This window comes from Setaria viridis, chromosome 9 (genome assembly GCF_005286985.2).
Source record: "Setaria viridis chromosome 9, Setaria_viridis_v4.0, whole genome shotgun sequence".
In the NCBI taxonomy this organism is placed as follows: domain Eukaryota; kingdom Viridiplantae; phylum Streptophyta; class Magnoliopsida; order Poales; family Poaceae; genus Setaria; species Setaria viridis.
This window is the reverse complement of record NC_048271.2, coordinates 195,784-211,042: the sequence shown is the minus strand read 5'-3', so window position 1 is coordinate 211,042 and position 15,259 is coordinate 195,784. Positions and strand designations below refer to the sequence as shown.

The 15,259-nt window shown below is 49.4% G+C and overlaps 4 protein-coding genes across 4 annotated transcripts; 1 reads left to right on the top strand and 3 right to left on the bottom strand.

Moving 5' to 3' along the window:
• Nucleotides 1-123: 123 nt before the first annotated feature.
• LOC117840222 (uncharacterized) lies at nucleotides 124-4,921 on the top strand. The gene is made up of 10 exons (XM_034720688.2): nucleotides 124-569; nucleotides 771-876; nucleotides 1,016-1,076; nucleotides 1,159-1,454; nucleotides 1,846-1,985; nucleotides 2,270-2,344; nucleotides 2,453-2,543; nucleotides 3,162-3,365; nucleotides 4,022-4,066; nucleotides 4,362-4,921. The coding sequence occupies exons 1-10, from the start codon at nucleotides 336-338 to the stop codon at nucleotides 4,445-4,447; spliced, it is 1,338 nt and encodes a 445-aa protein (XP_034576579.1). The 5' UTR covers nucleotides 124-335; the 3' UTR covers nucleotides 4,448-4,921.
• A 964-nt stretch (nucleotides 4,922-5,885) lies between these two features.
• On the bottom strand, nucleotides 5,886-8,727 carry LOC117840223 (protein PSK SIMULATOR 1). Its single transcript, XM_034720690.2, has one exon. The coding sequence runs from the start codon at nucleotides 7,467-7,469 to the stop codon at nucleotides 6,030-6,032; it is 1,440 nt and encodes a 479-aa protein (XP_034576581.1). The 5' UTR covers nucleotides 7,470-8,727; the 3' UTR covers nucleotides 5,886-6,029.
• Nucleotides 8,728-8,882: 155 nt separating this feature from the next.
• Nucleotides 8,883-11,052, bottom strand: LOC117840225 (uncharacterized). The gene is made up of 7 exons (XM_034720692.2): nucleotides 10,861-11,052; nucleotides 10,694-10,750; nucleotides 10,216-10,341; nucleotides 9,772-9,847; nucleotides 9,544-9,636; nucleotides 9,340-9,453; nucleotides 8,883-9,243 (listed from the first exon to the last, which is right to left on the bottom strand). Exons 1-7 carry the CDS (start codon nucleotides 10,989-10,991, stop codon nucleotides 9,190-9,192), a joined length of 651 nt encoding a protein of 216 aa, XP_034576583.1. The 5' UTR covers nucleotides 10,992-11,052; the 3' UTR covers nucleotides 8,883-9,189.
• Nucleotides 11,053-12,706: 1,654 nt separating this feature from the next.
• Nucleotides 12,707-14,603, bottom strand: LOC117836393 (protein DETOXIFICATION 56). The gene has a single exon (XM_034715803.2). The coding sequence runs from the start codon at nucleotides 14,346-14,348 to the stop codon at nucleotides 12,843-12,845; it is 1,506 nt and encodes a 501-aa protein (XP_034571694.1). The 5' UTR covers nucleotides 14,349-14,603; the 3' UTR covers nucleotides 12,707-12,842.
• Between the last annotated feature and the right edge of the window lie 656 nt (nucleotides 14,604-15,259).

The window sequence follows — 15,259 nt, the reverse complement described above, 5'->3', positions numbered from 1 at the left end:
AAAAAGATTTTCTTTGATTTACTATATGTACGTATGAATTTGGTGGTCTGAAATCCTGAAATTTAGTTGATGGAACGGTTTGGCATAGCATATCCGGACGAGCTATGATGGGCTGGCTTTTAGCAAACAAGGCATACAGAAAGGCCAATCGGGCCTCCTATCCTGCAAGGCCCACACAGCAAGCAACAAGACACCGCCACTGGCCTCGTGGAAGCCTTGTTCCCTTCAGCTTATCAGTGGGAGACGAGAGAGAGAGAGACAGAGAGAAGAGAAGCAAAGCAAAAGCAAAGGCTTCCCGATCCGCCACCGCCCGCCGGCGACACACCGCGCCAGAGATGGCGGCGTCACTTGTGTCCTTGCTTACGGCGCCCCTCATCTCCGCGGTCCTTGGTGGCGCCATCGCCCTCGTCTTCCTCGCCGGCTACCTCCGCCGCAAGCGCGCCGCCATCGCCCACATCCCTCCCTCCGCCACCGCCGCCGCCCCCGACCAGCCGAAGCACGTCCGCCCCTCCAACCAGGCACACCACAAGAAGGGCCATGCCCGCCCGCATCACAACGCCGCCGATAAGGTCATCTCCTTCTCCTCCCCATCCCTCTCCTCTCTCAGCACGTTATATATAGTATTAGGTTCCATACCCACGATCCAAAATTCAGCATTCAGATGCAGTCCTGTTCAGATGTACAATATTCTCCACGTGTGTTCATCCAAATCATTCCTACTGCCATGGATATGAACACCAACATTTCGTTGATCTTAATATGCTCTCTAGGATGCTGCCAAGAAGCACCACCATCTTGATGTCAACACCTTGAGGGGGCACACTGACTCAGTCACTGCACTTCACTTCTCCAACGATGGTGCCAACCTAGCCACCGGTGAGATCATTCACGGCCCTATTCTTGTTTCCTGTGCTGCCTTTCCACCATATGGCATCACAGTTTTATAATTTCGCAGTCAAGTGCGTCTGTTGCACCAAAAGGTGAATACTTATATCTCTGGTGCTTCTTGTTGCAGTGTGTGCGGATGGAGCTGTAAGGGTATTCAGGATCGATGATACCTCAAGCAAGAGCTTCAAGTAAGATATTACTATATTCTACAGAAGCAATTTCCTTTTATCGTAAGTATTCAGTGTCACAAATTTATGGGCATGCTTGCAGGATTCTGAGGATAAACTTGCCTGCTGGAGCACATCCTACTGGTGTTGCTTTCTCAGAGGGCTCTTCATCTGTTGTTGTGGCAGCACAGGCTCTTCTGGGCTCATCTCTCTATATGTATGCGGATGTCAGTGCTCCTCCAACGGCCCAAAACAAGCAGCAGGGCAAGCTGTCTCCACCCGAGATCAAGTGGAGTCACCAAAAGATTCATGGAAAGGAATCAGTGCTCAACCTTGCAGCAGCCCGTGCAACTCATGGGCCCGGAGATGGGAGCACTATAATTATTTCGTGCTCAGAAGGTGCCGCTTTTTGTTGCTCTTTAGAATGTTTGGTAGTTAATGCAGTAGATTTTATGATTGTGCATCTGGAAGTCTTTTTCCATAATTGGATTTAGAATGGTCTGCCAACATAAGCAATCACTATGTCAATGGGTTCATGTTTAAATTCTTATTTATAAATTTAGTGAACATACAATAAGTTTGACCAAACATACATTTCTTCATTTGTCACATATGTGCGCTATCCACTTGGTTGAGCGGCTCTTATTTTTAAATGCGAGCATTCCACAAAAAGTGGCTTATAACATCTGTTGGATCCATCTCAATATCGTAAGGTTTCTTGTCTCTTTTTGTTAGGCATGCAAGGTATGTTATTTCCTGTTAAGGTTACTTACCCTAGACTATTTTGCAGCAACCGATATCAAAGTTTGGCATGGGAAGAGTGGAAAGGAGTTGGGTACTGTTGACACCAATCAGCTAAAAAATAATATGGCTGACATATCCCCAAATGGCCGCTTCATAGCCGCTGCAGCTTTTACTGCTGATGTCAAGGTTAGTTCTGTCTCTATTCTTCTTATTCTTCCTTTATCTTTTTGTAACGAACTTTTTAAGGATTGAAGTCCTAAGATGGATATTCTCTTTAGTTGAACTTTCTGCTTTATTTGAGTTCTCAATGCACCGGTATTGCTCTCCTTTGAAAGTCTGTTCGTGGCATTCTTGCGATATTAGTTGCGGAGTTTGTTGCAAGGCAAATCAGATAAATTTTGTGCTGCGGACACTGTTTCCATTTTGCCAATTTATTCCCTCAGTTATGGTGATATTTACTTATTCTTTAGGTGTGGGAGATAGTTTACTCAAAGGACAGTTCAGTGAAAGAGGTTAATAAAGTCATGCAACTCATGGGTCACAAGGTATGAACTAATAACGCCCTCCAGTGCAACCCTCTTTTTTTTTTTCTCAAGAGTTCCATTTGCATGGACTGAATCTTATGAGAAACTGAATGATTTTTTTTAATTCAGAGCGCTGTTACTAGCTTGTGCTTTGCCCCAAATTCTGAGCAAATTATCACTGCATCCAAAGATGGTTCCATTCGAGTATGGAACATTAATGGTATGCTATATCTTCTTACATCCGACCCCTACGGCCTTGAAGTCATATGTTATTTCAGTTCATAGCATAATAACTTGGCTTCTTTTCTGGAAGTCACCATGCCACCATTTTTTATGTCTTTTTTATATATCCTGTGTCCACTCTTCATCATGGTGAATTCTCTATATGCATGGAATGAATGAAGGATCATAATAAATCTATGGCTTTCATTATGCTTTTCTTCACAAAGTTTGGACCTTGGAAGATCTTTCCTTTTAGAAACCTTCAGTGCTTCACTTAGCCATTAGTCAAACATCCCAATGGAAACATTAAATATATAGGCTAGTATACTAGTGGCCAAAGTTATCATTTCCCTGGTTTTATTAGTTTTTTCTAAAATTCAGGCTACTTTTCAATTGTTTCCTTGTTATTCCTTGCTAGTTAGATGTGACCGTCGATACTTTTGTTTATAGTCAGATGCTAGTCAGATACAAATTTCCAGTTTATAGTCATCCCTGACGACAACATATATTTGGCTGATGTCACTGTTCTAGACATGGCCATCTAGTAATTTTTTCAAGCGTAATGCTTTGCTACTTCTTTCTTGTTTTCTGATGCTAACATTTCTTACATTTTTAGTAAGGTATCACCTTGATGAGGATCCAAAAACCTTAAGAGTGCTATCAATTCCACTGCATGACTCAAAAGGTTCAGTTTGCCAATATGATCACATGAGCATCTCTCCTGATGGTAAAATTTTGGCTGTAACAAGCGGATCGACGTTGCAATGGTTGTGTGTGGAAACTGGTGCAGTTTTGGATACAGCTGAGAAAGCTCATGAAGGTTTGTAATCTCAGATCTCACTGTCTGCTAGGGCGAACCATCTTCATTTCTCTTGGAAGTAAATAAGTAATGATGCCTCCAAATCTGTGTGGGCAGTGTGGATAAGATTAGTCTTTTTAACTAATGTTACTCTGTGGTTTATTGCTCGTTCTACTAAGTATTTTAGAGGTGCTTGCTTGGTCGAGTTTAGGCCATTTTTTTGCAGTAAATAAATTATCACTGGTGTGGCAGGTAGGAGAAGGACAGCACTCTTGAGACAGATGTTAAGTCTTAGGTACTTGAAAGACCTGAATTAGTTCAGATAATGCATGGGATGGTGGGACCTTTTACTTTTGTGTAGTGATACATCCTTCTGGCAAAGGCACGTATTGGTGGGGTACTAATTGTGACTGTTTCCAACTCATCCTACTATATGGGTTAAACTGCCAAAGCCTACATATTTTCCTATCGTCTGGTCCTGCAGCCTAGTTGCAGTCCTGTAAAAGATGGCTACAAAACAAGAAGAATGCAACCAACCTTGCAGGTTACATGTCTAGACATGCTGCGCTGTAGAATTTTTCTAATTGATATGGTTGTGTAGTGCTAGTATACTGTGCAATAGACTGCACCTGCCATATGGTAGCTTGGAATGACATTCTTTTTTGACATGTGTTCAGGTGATATAACTGGCATTGCTTGGGCTCCGCGAACAATTCTCAATGGTAAGGAGATGTCTGTAATCCCTTACAATCCTTGCGTAGGAATTACAAAGGAGTTGCTTCTATTTATTTTTAACCTGACCATTTGTAAACTTGTTAGGTTTATATGTAGATTGCTGTATGTTGTACTGGATGTGTAAGAATCATGGCCATGGTAGTGCGCATTGCAGTTGTCTGATAAACAAACTCTTACGTCATGCAGCCTTTAGTTGGAAGGATTCTAACTTGAAAAATACCATTCATAAGAGGAAACATGCGTTTTTATGATCTTATATCACATTACTGTTGATGTCTTCAGGTGGCGTGCCTGCGTTTATTTTGGGGAGTGCTGGTGTGGACAAGAAGGTGAAACTTTGGTTAGCTCCAGAGGCTGGTTCAACATGAGTGATGGAGGACTGAATGATGGTCATCCTCTATGCGACACAGCATTTCCTAACCAAAGGCACGGAAAGAAAGGAAACAAAAATAATCTGAAAACAAGGGAAGGCCTTGATTTGTACTGAAGAATAGTTTTGCTCCTTGAGCTTGAGAGTACTGAGGCCTGTGGCTGATTGGAGTGTGTAGCATGGAGAGTGCGCACGTCCCAGAGAGGCAGTAGTTTTCACTATCGATTGTGCCAGGTTTTTGAAATAAACTAAATGCTGTCTGCAATTTTCTTTTTTTCTTTTTACTGGGAATGGACCGACATGTGCCTTGAATGCCAATATGGTTATATTATGAAGAAAAATACTCTGAGATCGAATTGAAGGTGCAAATCTTTTGTAAAACAAACAATATGGTCTGTTAAGTGCTTCCGAGTCAAGGGTCCCTCAGCTCGGAGACCAATCAACCATGAGAGCGATCAAATTCTGTTTGCAATGCTAGCTTTTGTTTATTTTATTTTCTATCATCACCATCATCTGGAGCAGTACGCATACAGTTATATCTATATGGTACATGTTGTTCTTTCTAGAAAAGGAGAATGTTAATAATTATCCAAGAGATTGCTAGCTAGTGATCGATCAGTATATGTGTAATGCTATGGAGTACATGTCTAGCTGCTCCCTTATCATGATACTATATCATTAAAGTGGCTACCTCGTTTTTCTTTATCTTTCCATAAAGTTTTTTTTTCATTCCCCTGCTTACTATATCCATATCTCGTGCATGTTTTAATAAAGAGGTGAGCCTTTTCTCTTAATTACATAGTTATTATATGTGCGTGCTGCCTGGATGATGATGCGCTTTTCAGTAAGATAAGAGGGTCATGGCGTTAAAAGGGAAACAAACTGCATAAGGTTCTTAAACAATTTGCTCCAAAAAAAAAAAAGATTCCGAAACAAGCAAAGTCTCGATGCATGAACCAGATGATAAAATGGCAAGTGCATCGCAGATTCATAGTAGTTGAAAGAACGACAACATGCACACCAGCTGCTCTCAGTAGTCAGTACTGAAGAAAACAATGGGCTATGCATCGATGACAGATGCAGAGATGGAGCAGAGCAAAGTCTCAGTCGTAGCAGCTTCACGCAGCATGTGGCCATGGAATCCTCCTCAACCAACCCTGCTCCCATCCCATGTGCCCCAACAATTCTCTAATCTCTATGCGTCATCAGATCAGCACTGTGCTTCCTTGTCGGCTCGCTACCAGCCTCTCTTCCTTTGAGAGTTGCAGCTGCCATTGCTACAAGTCAAGGGTTACTTTGAGAGCAAGAGCACAAGCTGCGTGCTGTCATCATGCTCGATCATGGAGCTTGGCTAGCTTTCGGTTCCGCTACCACCACTCCGATGATCCCATCCCCAACCAACATCCATCATTATATTTGAGAGAGACAATTCATCATCCACCCATAATCTTTCTTTCTTTCTTTCTTTAATTTAATAATAATTTGTACAGCAAACCTGAGAGAGTTTAATTAGTAGCCAAAAAGAAAGAACGAAACCAAGAAAGAAAGAAAATCCAAACAGCAAACACGATCGTCGTGTCTTACTGTTGCATTGCCATTTCCGCCGCCGGCGTGAGCTGCTGCCGGTGCACCGCGAAGAAGCTCATCTCCTTGTCGAACCGCCAGACGTAGTTGAGCCCCACCAGCAGCTCCACCACCGCCGCGTCCACCTTGTCGCGCTCCGCCATCTGCAGCGTCTGCACCACCAGCACGTCCGCCGTCGCCGCCGCGTTCCGCCGCTCGAAGCTCCGCTCCGCCTGCCACCGCATCGTCGCGTGCGCCATCGGCGACAGCCACGCCAGGATCCCCACCAGCGCCGCACGCCACTGCACGGCCAGCCCCGGGTCCGCCGCCGCCACCGCGCCGCGCAGCCGCGCCCGGAGCTGCGCGCGCACGCTCGCCGTCAGCATGCCGTACAGCTCGTCCCGCTCCTCGGGGCCAACCAGCCGCGGCGACCTCACCATCCGCTCGATCGAGATCACCAGCCCAGCGTAACGCGGCGCCAGCGCGGCAGCGCCCAGCGTCCCCGGCGGCGGCGTCAGCGCCGCCGAGCTGTCCTCCAAGAATCCACCGCCCCGTTTCGGCGCCTCCAGGTCGACGAACAGCATTTCCTCCATTGACATGGACTTGCGCGACAGCGGCGGCGGCGCGTCGACGGACGGGTGGACCGCCGAGGAGAGCGTCAGGCTGCGGTACAGCGGCGGATGGCGCTCTTGCTGCCCGGCGGCGCCGAAGACGAGCTTGATGCGCGCGAGGGTGCTGAACGCCGCCCTCGCCAGCGACGCCACGACGGTGTCGAAGGTGCAGCCCCAGAGCGACGTCTGCTTCAGGTGCTTCACCTCCTGCTTCTTGGAGAACACCAGCTGCTGCTGCTCCGCCGCCACCGAGATCTTGCTCGCCGACAGACCTTTTCCGTTGCCGCCACCGCCGCACTGGAGCTGGAGGAGCTTCCGGAGGCCGTGCTCGGCCTCTGCTAGCTCCTCCATGGCCCGGCGGAGCGCGGTGGTGCTGGCCACCTGCTTGTCCATCTTGTGCGCCCTCGCCTCCATCTCCTTCCAGGTGGGCGCCGCCCACCGGTGCCGGTCGCGGCCGGTGTCGGCCAACTCCAGGAAGGCGTCCCTGAAGTCACGGAGGGCGGGGTCCGCGCAGCGGGCGGCGAGCGCGGCGACGGAGTCGGAAGCGGCCCTGAGCGCGTCGACGAGCTCGGCGCAGGCGAGGCCGAGGAGGTAGTCGTCGTCGTCGGAGACGAGCTTGCGGACGCCGTCGAGGTTGATGATCTCGTGGCGGAGGCGCGCGACGGCGGCGTCACCGACGGCGCGCCAGATGTGGAGGAGCCTGGACATGAGGCTGGCGACCTCGAAGGCGAGGATGCCGACGGTGCTCTTGTTCCTGGGGCCAGGGCCCGGAGGCGCCCCTGAAGACTTGGCGGAGGACATGGCCGAGCGGACCTTGGTGAGCCATGACTCGAGAGCCATGGGCATGTCGACCGGCCGGATCTCTATCTAATATATTCTAATTATTAAGCAGCCTCTGTAGGTGCTACGAGTATGATCGATGTCAATGGAAGCAAGAAGCAGCCAGTAGCAAGACGACTGGCAGTCTGCCTCTGCAGGAAAGAAGAAGAAGAAGAAGAGGAAGAAGAAAGCAAGGGGCAACTGGTTGCAATGATTTTATAGTGCCTGTACACAACACACAAGTGGTCTGACTGAGGAGGCAGCAGGAGGTGTACGTCAAGACAGACAAGAAGAATGGAAGGCGTTTAATCGCTGGACTTGATTTCACTTCATTTGTTTAGTTTAATAACTATTTCTTTATGGCCCGCTACAGGATAACTATATCATGTAAGAGTGGTAGAGTAGCTAGAGAGAGTGGAGCAATGGGACCAACCAAGACAAGGGCAATCTTTTTTTCTTAAAAGCGAGCGTTGGTTGCTAATGAGGAACCAACTCGATCCTGGCCAATTTAAATTAAGAGATGATTTATATATGTTCCATAAGATTATACCCCAAAGGGATTTATTTGCATCACTAGACGGTTCTCTAATACATGTTTTTTTTTTTTTTTAAAAAAGAATCTAGTGAGGTGAGGTTAGCTGGTGGTATCTGCATCTTGGTGGGCCGGGTGGTGGTAAACTTTCTTTCTTTGTCGACGCATCCATCCATCCATCCAAAAGGAAAGGACACCACACATGGATGGAGATGGAGAACACCTGAATCCATCCCAGATCTTGCTTCAGCCACGATCTATCCATGCATGGAAAGTCAACCATCCAGCTGGTAAGTACTACAATTGAGAAATTTCATCATAATGAAACGAACAAACATACTAAATACAAGTCGATAGCTTAGCCATACATATGGTATCGAATATATGTAGCATCGATCACAAGCTATAAGGAGATCCGATCCGATCCATCTCTTTTTCGTCAACCATATACATATACATAGAATAGACATAGTAGCCTTTGACCCACCCACCCAACCGCTTCTTTCTTTCTTTTCTTGCTTGAAAGCCTTTTATCATACGCATATAGTTAGTGTGATGACTAGGTAGCTAGTGCGGCGGCCACCATCGATCATCATGATGACCGCCGCATTAACGGGCTGCAATGCAAGGCAACGCGATCATCACACTTGCAATGGATGGAGACGGTCACCCATGCATCTCAATCCACAGTTGAGTTCACTAGCTGTAAACACACAGTACAGTACACCCCCGGCACGCCAAAGAAGAAGAGCAGCAAGCAGCAGGCCAGTGACAGGGTCCAAAGCATGTTCCATTGTGGTATGCATGGATGGTATACTACTGATGCATTCCAGCCACCAACCCGTACGTGCCAAGCAAACCTCGTACGTACATCGTCTCATCTCGTATTTAATAAGCCCTCACTACCGTACCGGCAATATGTAATGTGTTTGCATCATAACCTTATTCCCTTGCTTACAGTTTGCATCGTATACCCCTCCTCAGCTTATTCATCTCATGTCAAGTGGCATGTTAAAGGGAAAGAAAAACACACACACACAGAGGGCATGGGATTATTACCTAGTACTCTACTGATCCAGAGCCAGAGCCAGAGCCAGGCACATGTGACAAATGCGGCATTATCATGCATGGCTTCTGTTTTTGGTGATAAGATCAGCATGAGTGCCACACCAATAATCAACCCCAGCCTGCAGCAGACAGTGCCACTTCCATCCTTCAGAAGCTGCTTTCTGAAGCCCAACCCTTCTTTTCCAACGCCAATCTCAGCTCCTGGCGTGCAACAGGGATGATCATCTCATCAACTAGCAGTTCATTTTGACCCACAAAGCTAAACCACACCAAAATCATTGGTAGCAGCACCCTCACCTTTACTCTCTTCTTATTGGCATCGAAGTCGATGAATCCTGATCGAGACGCTGATCGATACTGGACGATTGGTTTGTTGCCAGGAGGGAACCAGAACTCCACATCATCTACAAACTGCAGCATGAAGCAATGAAAAAAAAGAGTAAAGAATTTTGAGCACATATAAGAATTTAGATTAGCATACAAGGGGAAACAAGACGCTACCCCAAATATTGGACTCTCATATTCAACACGAACATAATCGTCTGTTTTGTCCACGATGCGAGGAGTGAAGTTGTCCGGCTTTGTTTTCGTGACCTTACAATCATCACAACAGCTCTAAATTTCCAACCACATACAAGATGCTGCATAAAGTATCAAATTCCTAGGCAGCAGTGGAAAAAAAAACATCACTTTGTTTCGGAATTTTTGTGCCATCAGGACTGCACTTACCACTTCAATGAGCTCTTTCATGGCCTCTTCTTTGCTTATGGGTTTACCCCTGCGGCCATCCTTGGGATTGTAGTTCCTGAACAAAAATCATGTTCATCTACTCCACAATGCGAGTGCATCTCTGACATTTGTTGCCAGTCCATTATGAGATTCCCTTTTTTTTTTTTGCAGGGGCACTTGGTGAGAGCAATGTAAACATATTATTAGGTGTAGTGCAGCAAAAACTATATGAAGATCTGAGACAAGAGTCGTCCTTTTGCAAGAAAACAGTTAAAAATAGTTGCTTGGTTGTTACATTGACAGAAACAAGGAGTTGATGCAATCAGAGGTTGGACATATGGAGTGAGTTGTAGCATATTTCTACACTCGTCATCAGCTTTTAATGCATAATAACAGAGTGAAGCAGCAGTACACTCTGAGAAACTTACGATAATAACAGCTTACCATGGAGGGGCATAGTGATTTGAATCACTTATTTCCTCTGATGTTGATACGCAGTTGTTGGTTGCAGGGCACAAAGCAAGGGATGGAGGATTCTTCTGAACGCCAAGGTAGCTTGGTTTGGTGCCACTGGAGCCATGGGATTTGTGAAGGGAAACACATGCAATTGTCACAGCAGAGCAAATCAACATTTCAACAATTGCATTGCGTTCCTCTAGTTAGTGGTGTTGCTTTGATGATCAATTAAGCCAGACATGAAGGCAGAGTGAGTTATGTTCTGTGAAAGAGGGACAGAACAGTACAGTTTAACTGCATCCAGATGTCATGCGAGTAAGGTTTCAGGAACATAATCGAATGGAATCAAAACAAATTTATGAATTGGTAAGGTGGTCAGCACAGGTGCAAACAATTGAGCTGGCAAGACGGGTGTTGAAGGAAGGAAAAGAAACAAGGCAGGGGCAGCAAGACAGGTTAGCTTTACCTGAAGTGGAAGATGGCGGCGAGCGTGGCGAGCTCACTGCTCCTGAGCACAAAGTCTCTTCCGTCCGGGGAAAGCAAGCAAGCAAGGCAAGAGGGAACAGTTAGTCACGACGAATTGACAGAATGCGCCCAAGATTGGGAATTTGGGATGGGATTGGGATCGGATACCTTCGGCCGATTCTTGTGTGCTCCCTGCTCTTGGTCGCCTTCAAGTTAGGCGGCGAGGAAGAGGAGGCCGCGGCGGCCTTGGCGCCAGAGGAGGGGACCAGGAGGCAGCAGGACACCACGTGCGCGGCCATCTGCTCTGCTGGGGGGCAACGGTGTGGTGTGGAGGAAGACTGCGAGGGCGAGGCGAGGAAGAAGAAGAATCGCGTGGAGCAACCTGGGCCCAATTAAGCTAATTTCACCCGGGTCGGCCCGGTCGGCATAGTTGGGCTACCACTCCATCCTGATCCAACAACATCAATCGTAATGTGTCTGTCTTATGCATTGTGCTTACCATTGAGGGCACATGTTGCGTGTTTAGTGTACGGCAAATAATCGTATCAACACCATTCCTCAAGCATAATCGATCAGGCTGATATATACAACATTTATAGTTGCACACTCTGATTCTGTCAGTGTGCTCATTTATATTTTCATTTATTTCTCCGGTTTTCCTTTATGTTTCGTCAAACACTTTGGATCGAGTTTTTGTCGTGGAATTTAGTTTGTACCGCCTCCGTCCCAAATTAGTAGTCGTTTTAAATTTTCTAGATTTAGATATAGTTTGGATATAGTTTGTGAGTGTCTGCCCGACACCTGAGTATTTCTCGAGTCCTCCAGTGAGTTCTTCCACATGTACCTGTCCCGCTGCCGCCCTGCGCGGAGCTCCGGCAAGACCCTAACCCTCCTACGATAGCTACCTCCCACCCCTTCCACCCCTGCCATCGCTGGCGTCATCGCCCTCGCCCCTACCTGGCCCAACTGGCCTCCTCCACCGCCCAGGCCGATGGTGCCACCGCCCCCGCGCCCGCCACCTCCGCTGGGCTGGCCTGCCACCCTTGGCCTTCTCTCTAGGCCCTGCAAACTCCAACAGTCCCAACCCTAACCCCGAACCACCCTAATCCCCACCACTAACCTCGCTGGAGAAAAAATTCCGGTGACCTCTGGATTGGAAAGCGGCAGTAGAACCAAAAATCGAGTGCTGAGCGGAGAAAAAACACTCGCGTAGGATATAGCTTTTCCCTATAATTTTTGTTGTGCATCATCTAGACACAGGGCCGAGCCGGCAAAAATCGAGACCCTGTGCCAAACTCTAAAATGAGGCCTGATTATATTAGTCATCACCCATCAAAATTGATTAAAATATTGAAAATTAACTGGGCTTAATCAGTATACCTGGAGACTCGATCGACGATCGATCACAATTTACGAAGTATTAAATCCGGCACGTTCTAGTCTTCCAGATTGCCAGATCGGTTCCCTCTCACCCTGCACCAACGCCTCAATGCCGTCGGGGCTGCGCAATCGGCTGGCGAAAACCGAAAAGCAAGTCGGCGCAATCGGCCGGGGCTGCGCCTGACGTCTGACGCAGTGTTGTGGTGACGCCTCGTCCGCTCATCGCCTCAATCCCTGTGCCACGTCAAGGGCTGAAGCCTCAAGGGCGCGTGCGCATGCTTGACGTGGTGAGCCCATGACGCCTCGATCCCGTTGCGGCGTTGCCGTGTACTGGGCTGAACCGTTGAAGCTTGAAGGATCAAAAGCCTGCTGCTGAGTGCTGACGGATGGGCTGAACCGCTGAACGAGGGATGGACAAGCCTGTGGATGGATCACGACGGAGGATGGCCAGTCTGGTGGGCTCCTAAAAATTGGAGGCCATGGCACAGGCCGCACTCCCCCTGTGCTCGGCCCTGTCTAGACATAATATTGTCTGTCGACCATAGAGGATTCATGTCAACATAGAGGATATCTTTGTGGAAGTAGATTATTTTTGTGTTGATGTGACGTGAATCGTAAGGGAACCGTTGCATCGTGTGCAAAACAGCAGCCTGCAAATTATCGCATAAAAGAGAGAATAATGTGCTACGCTGAATTAATGCATCATTATATTGTTTTCCCCCCTATATATAATTATAAACTAACTACTAGACGAAACATGTGAAGCAACATCATGGGGTGGTGACGGCATTGCAGTTGCAGTCCTTGCTGTTGTCCTCCTGAGTATCCTGATCGTCGGCGCCGGCTCGCTTTTGTGCCTTGTCCGCCTCGGCCACCCAGTCCATGCACACGATCACCGTCACCAGCACCGCCAGGCTCGCCGCGGCGCCGACGAGGAAGCCCGCCAGGAGCCCCTCGAGGCCGAGGCGGGCCTTGAAGCCCAGCGCGACGCCCACCGGCAGCGCGACGAGGTAGAAGCCGGCGACGACGGCGTACATGCCGAGCAGCGGTCGCGCCGTAGCCCGCACGATGCCGCCGCACACGTTCAGCGGGAAGTTGACCACCTCCAGGAGCGCCATCACCTTCATGGCCCTCGCCACGCCGTCGCGGACCTCCGGGCTGCGGGTGTACATGCGCGCCCAGGGACGCCGCGCCGCCAGCATGACAAGCCCGCCCGCCACGCCGGCGATCGCGCCGCCGGCAATGGAGACCCTGGCGGCGCGGCGCGCGAGGGTCGCGTCCCCGGCGCCCAGCTCGTTGGAGACGCGCACGGAGGCGCTGACGGAGAGCGAGAGCATGCCGGCGAAGAGTAGGTAGTCGAAGTTGAGGGTGACGGCGATGACGGCGACCATGCGGCGCGCGTCGGGGAGGCGGCCCGTGAGGAGCACGAGGATCTCGTAGGACCACCACTCGAGGCATGTGTTGAGGCAGCAGGGGAGCGCCAGCCGGAGCAGCCCAAGCCAGGTCAGCGTGCTGCTGCAGGTGGTGGTGGTGGTGCTCCTACGGCGGCCTGCTTGGAGCTCGTGGGCGAGAACGTAGGCGGCGATCATGGCGGCGACGGCGAGGTCGCTGAGGCAGACTGCGGCGGCGACGCCCCGGATGCCCATCGTTCTGGAGAGGCAGAGGGTGAGGGGGATGTGGAGGGCGAGGCCGAGGGCGGCGGCGAAGAGCGGGGGGAGCGTCACCTCCTGGGAGCTGAGGTAGGCCTTGAGCGGGTTGAGGAAGGAGGTGACGGCGAGGTCCGGGAGGAGGCAGAGGACGTAGGTCCTGGCCGTGGCGGCGATGTCGGGCTGCTGGCCGAAGCGCAGGAGGACGGCGTCGACGCGCAGCCAGAGGAGCGCGATGGGGACGGAGGCGGCGAGGAGCATGACCGTGGCCATGAGCAGCGTCCGGCGCAGGAGGCCGAAGTTCCTGGCGCCGTGCGCCTGGCCGCAGATGGGCTCCATGGCGCCGCAGAGGCCGCTGAGGACGGCGAAGCCCGTGACGTTGGCGAAGCTGTAGCCCAGCGTGCCGGCGGCGAGCTCCATCTCGCCGAGGCGGCCCAGGAATGCGGTGGTGACGGCGAGCTTGGCGAACCACGTGAGGTTCATGCCGACCAGAGGGAGGGCGATGCCGCGCTGGGCGCGCAACTCGGCGAGCCACCGCTCCTGCTCCTGCTTGTGCTTGTGCTTGTGCTTGTGGTGTGGCGGCGACGGAGGAGCCTCAGGCTCTGCTGGTGGTGGCGGCGGCGGCGTCATGGCAATCGATCGATGGATCGATTTGGGGAGGAAATGAAATGCGAGCGATGCGTGTGGGCAGAGTTCGTTATATGGGCGGTGTGGAGTGCAGTGCAGGGATCGAGCTGTGTGTAACGGCCGGCCTGATGCATGCAGCCATCAGGTATGGTAACGTTCAGCACCACCCTGGCCTGCCACGTTCCTCGAATAAGACACAGCAACACTTGGTTTGTTTGCACCACCTTTGTTTTCTTTTCTTTTCTTTCTTTTTTTTTTTGGCTTTGCTTTGGTCTAGTACTGGTATACGCGTAGTACACCACTGTGCTTGCATGCTTGCTTGTTTGTGCTTCAATCCAAGAAGAGTGCATGCTTTTGTGACGGTTTGCCACAATGGAAAGGAAAAGCTGCTAACTTTGGTACGTGCCTGTCTCGTCTGACCTGGATGGCACCACACCATACAACACCAGTTACATATCTTATTAGTTAGTTGGAGATTAAATCTGAGTTGCACAATGGAATCCAATCCAATCCAATCCAATCCTAGTGATGATCAGTGCGGTACTACCAGTCCCAAAAGGAGTTATATGTGCATGCTACTACGTACCATTCCATCGATCATAAGAGAATATAATGAGCAGCTTAGCTTTGGAATGTACTAGCTAGCTACATGATACTAGCTAGTTAATTAGTGGGGTAACGAACGAATACTCGCTGCACATGTATGTATGTATGTATGTATGTATGTGTGTGTGTATGTATGTATGTATGTATGTATGTATGTGCATGCATGCATGCACGTACGTACGTACGTACCAGGTTTCTTTGCAGATTCAGAGCATCAGATTCACATGATTATATTTATGTTGTTGTTGGCAAATTAAATTTATTTATGCTGCTTAATCATTAGGCGCTTTCAATCACTACCAGCAGTA

Excerpts from the sequence above, each read along its gene's own strand:
- LOC117840222 (XM_034720688.2), top strand. The coding sequence starts at position 336 with ATGGCGGCGTCACTTGTGTCCTTGCTTACGGCGCCCCTCATCTCCGCG. Across the intron at positions 2,345-2,452 it reads TGCAACTCATGGGTCACAAG|AGCGCTGTTACTAGCTTGTG; the intron begins GTATGAACTAAT and ends TTTTTAATTCAG. Across the intron at positions 4,067-4,361 it reads TCCGCGAACAATTCTCAATG|GTGGCGTGCCTGCGTTTATT; the intron begins GTAAGGAGATGT and ends TGATGTCTTCAG.
- LOC117840223 (XM_034720690.2), bottom strand. The coding sequence starts at position 7,469 with ATGCCCATGGCTCTCGAGTCATGGCTCACCAAGGTCCGCTCGGCCATG.
- LOC117840225 (XM_034720692.2), bottom strand. The coding sequence starts at position 10,991 with ATGGCCGCGCACGTGGTGTCCTGCTGCCTCCTGGTCCCCTCCTCTGGC. Across the intron at positions 9,454-9,543 it reads ATGAGAGTCCAATATTTGGG|TTTGTAGATGATGTGGAGTT; the intron begins GTAGCGTCTTGT and ends TTCATGCTGCAG. Across the intron at positions 9,244-9,339 it reads CCAATAAGAAGAGAGTAAAG|GAGCTGAGATTGGCGTTGGA; the intron begins GTGAGGGTGCTG and ends GTTGCACGCCAG.
- LOC117836393 (XM_034715803.2), bottom strand. The coding sequence starts at position 14,348 with ATGACGCCGCCGCCGCCACCACCAGCAGAGCCTGAGGCTCCTCCGTCG.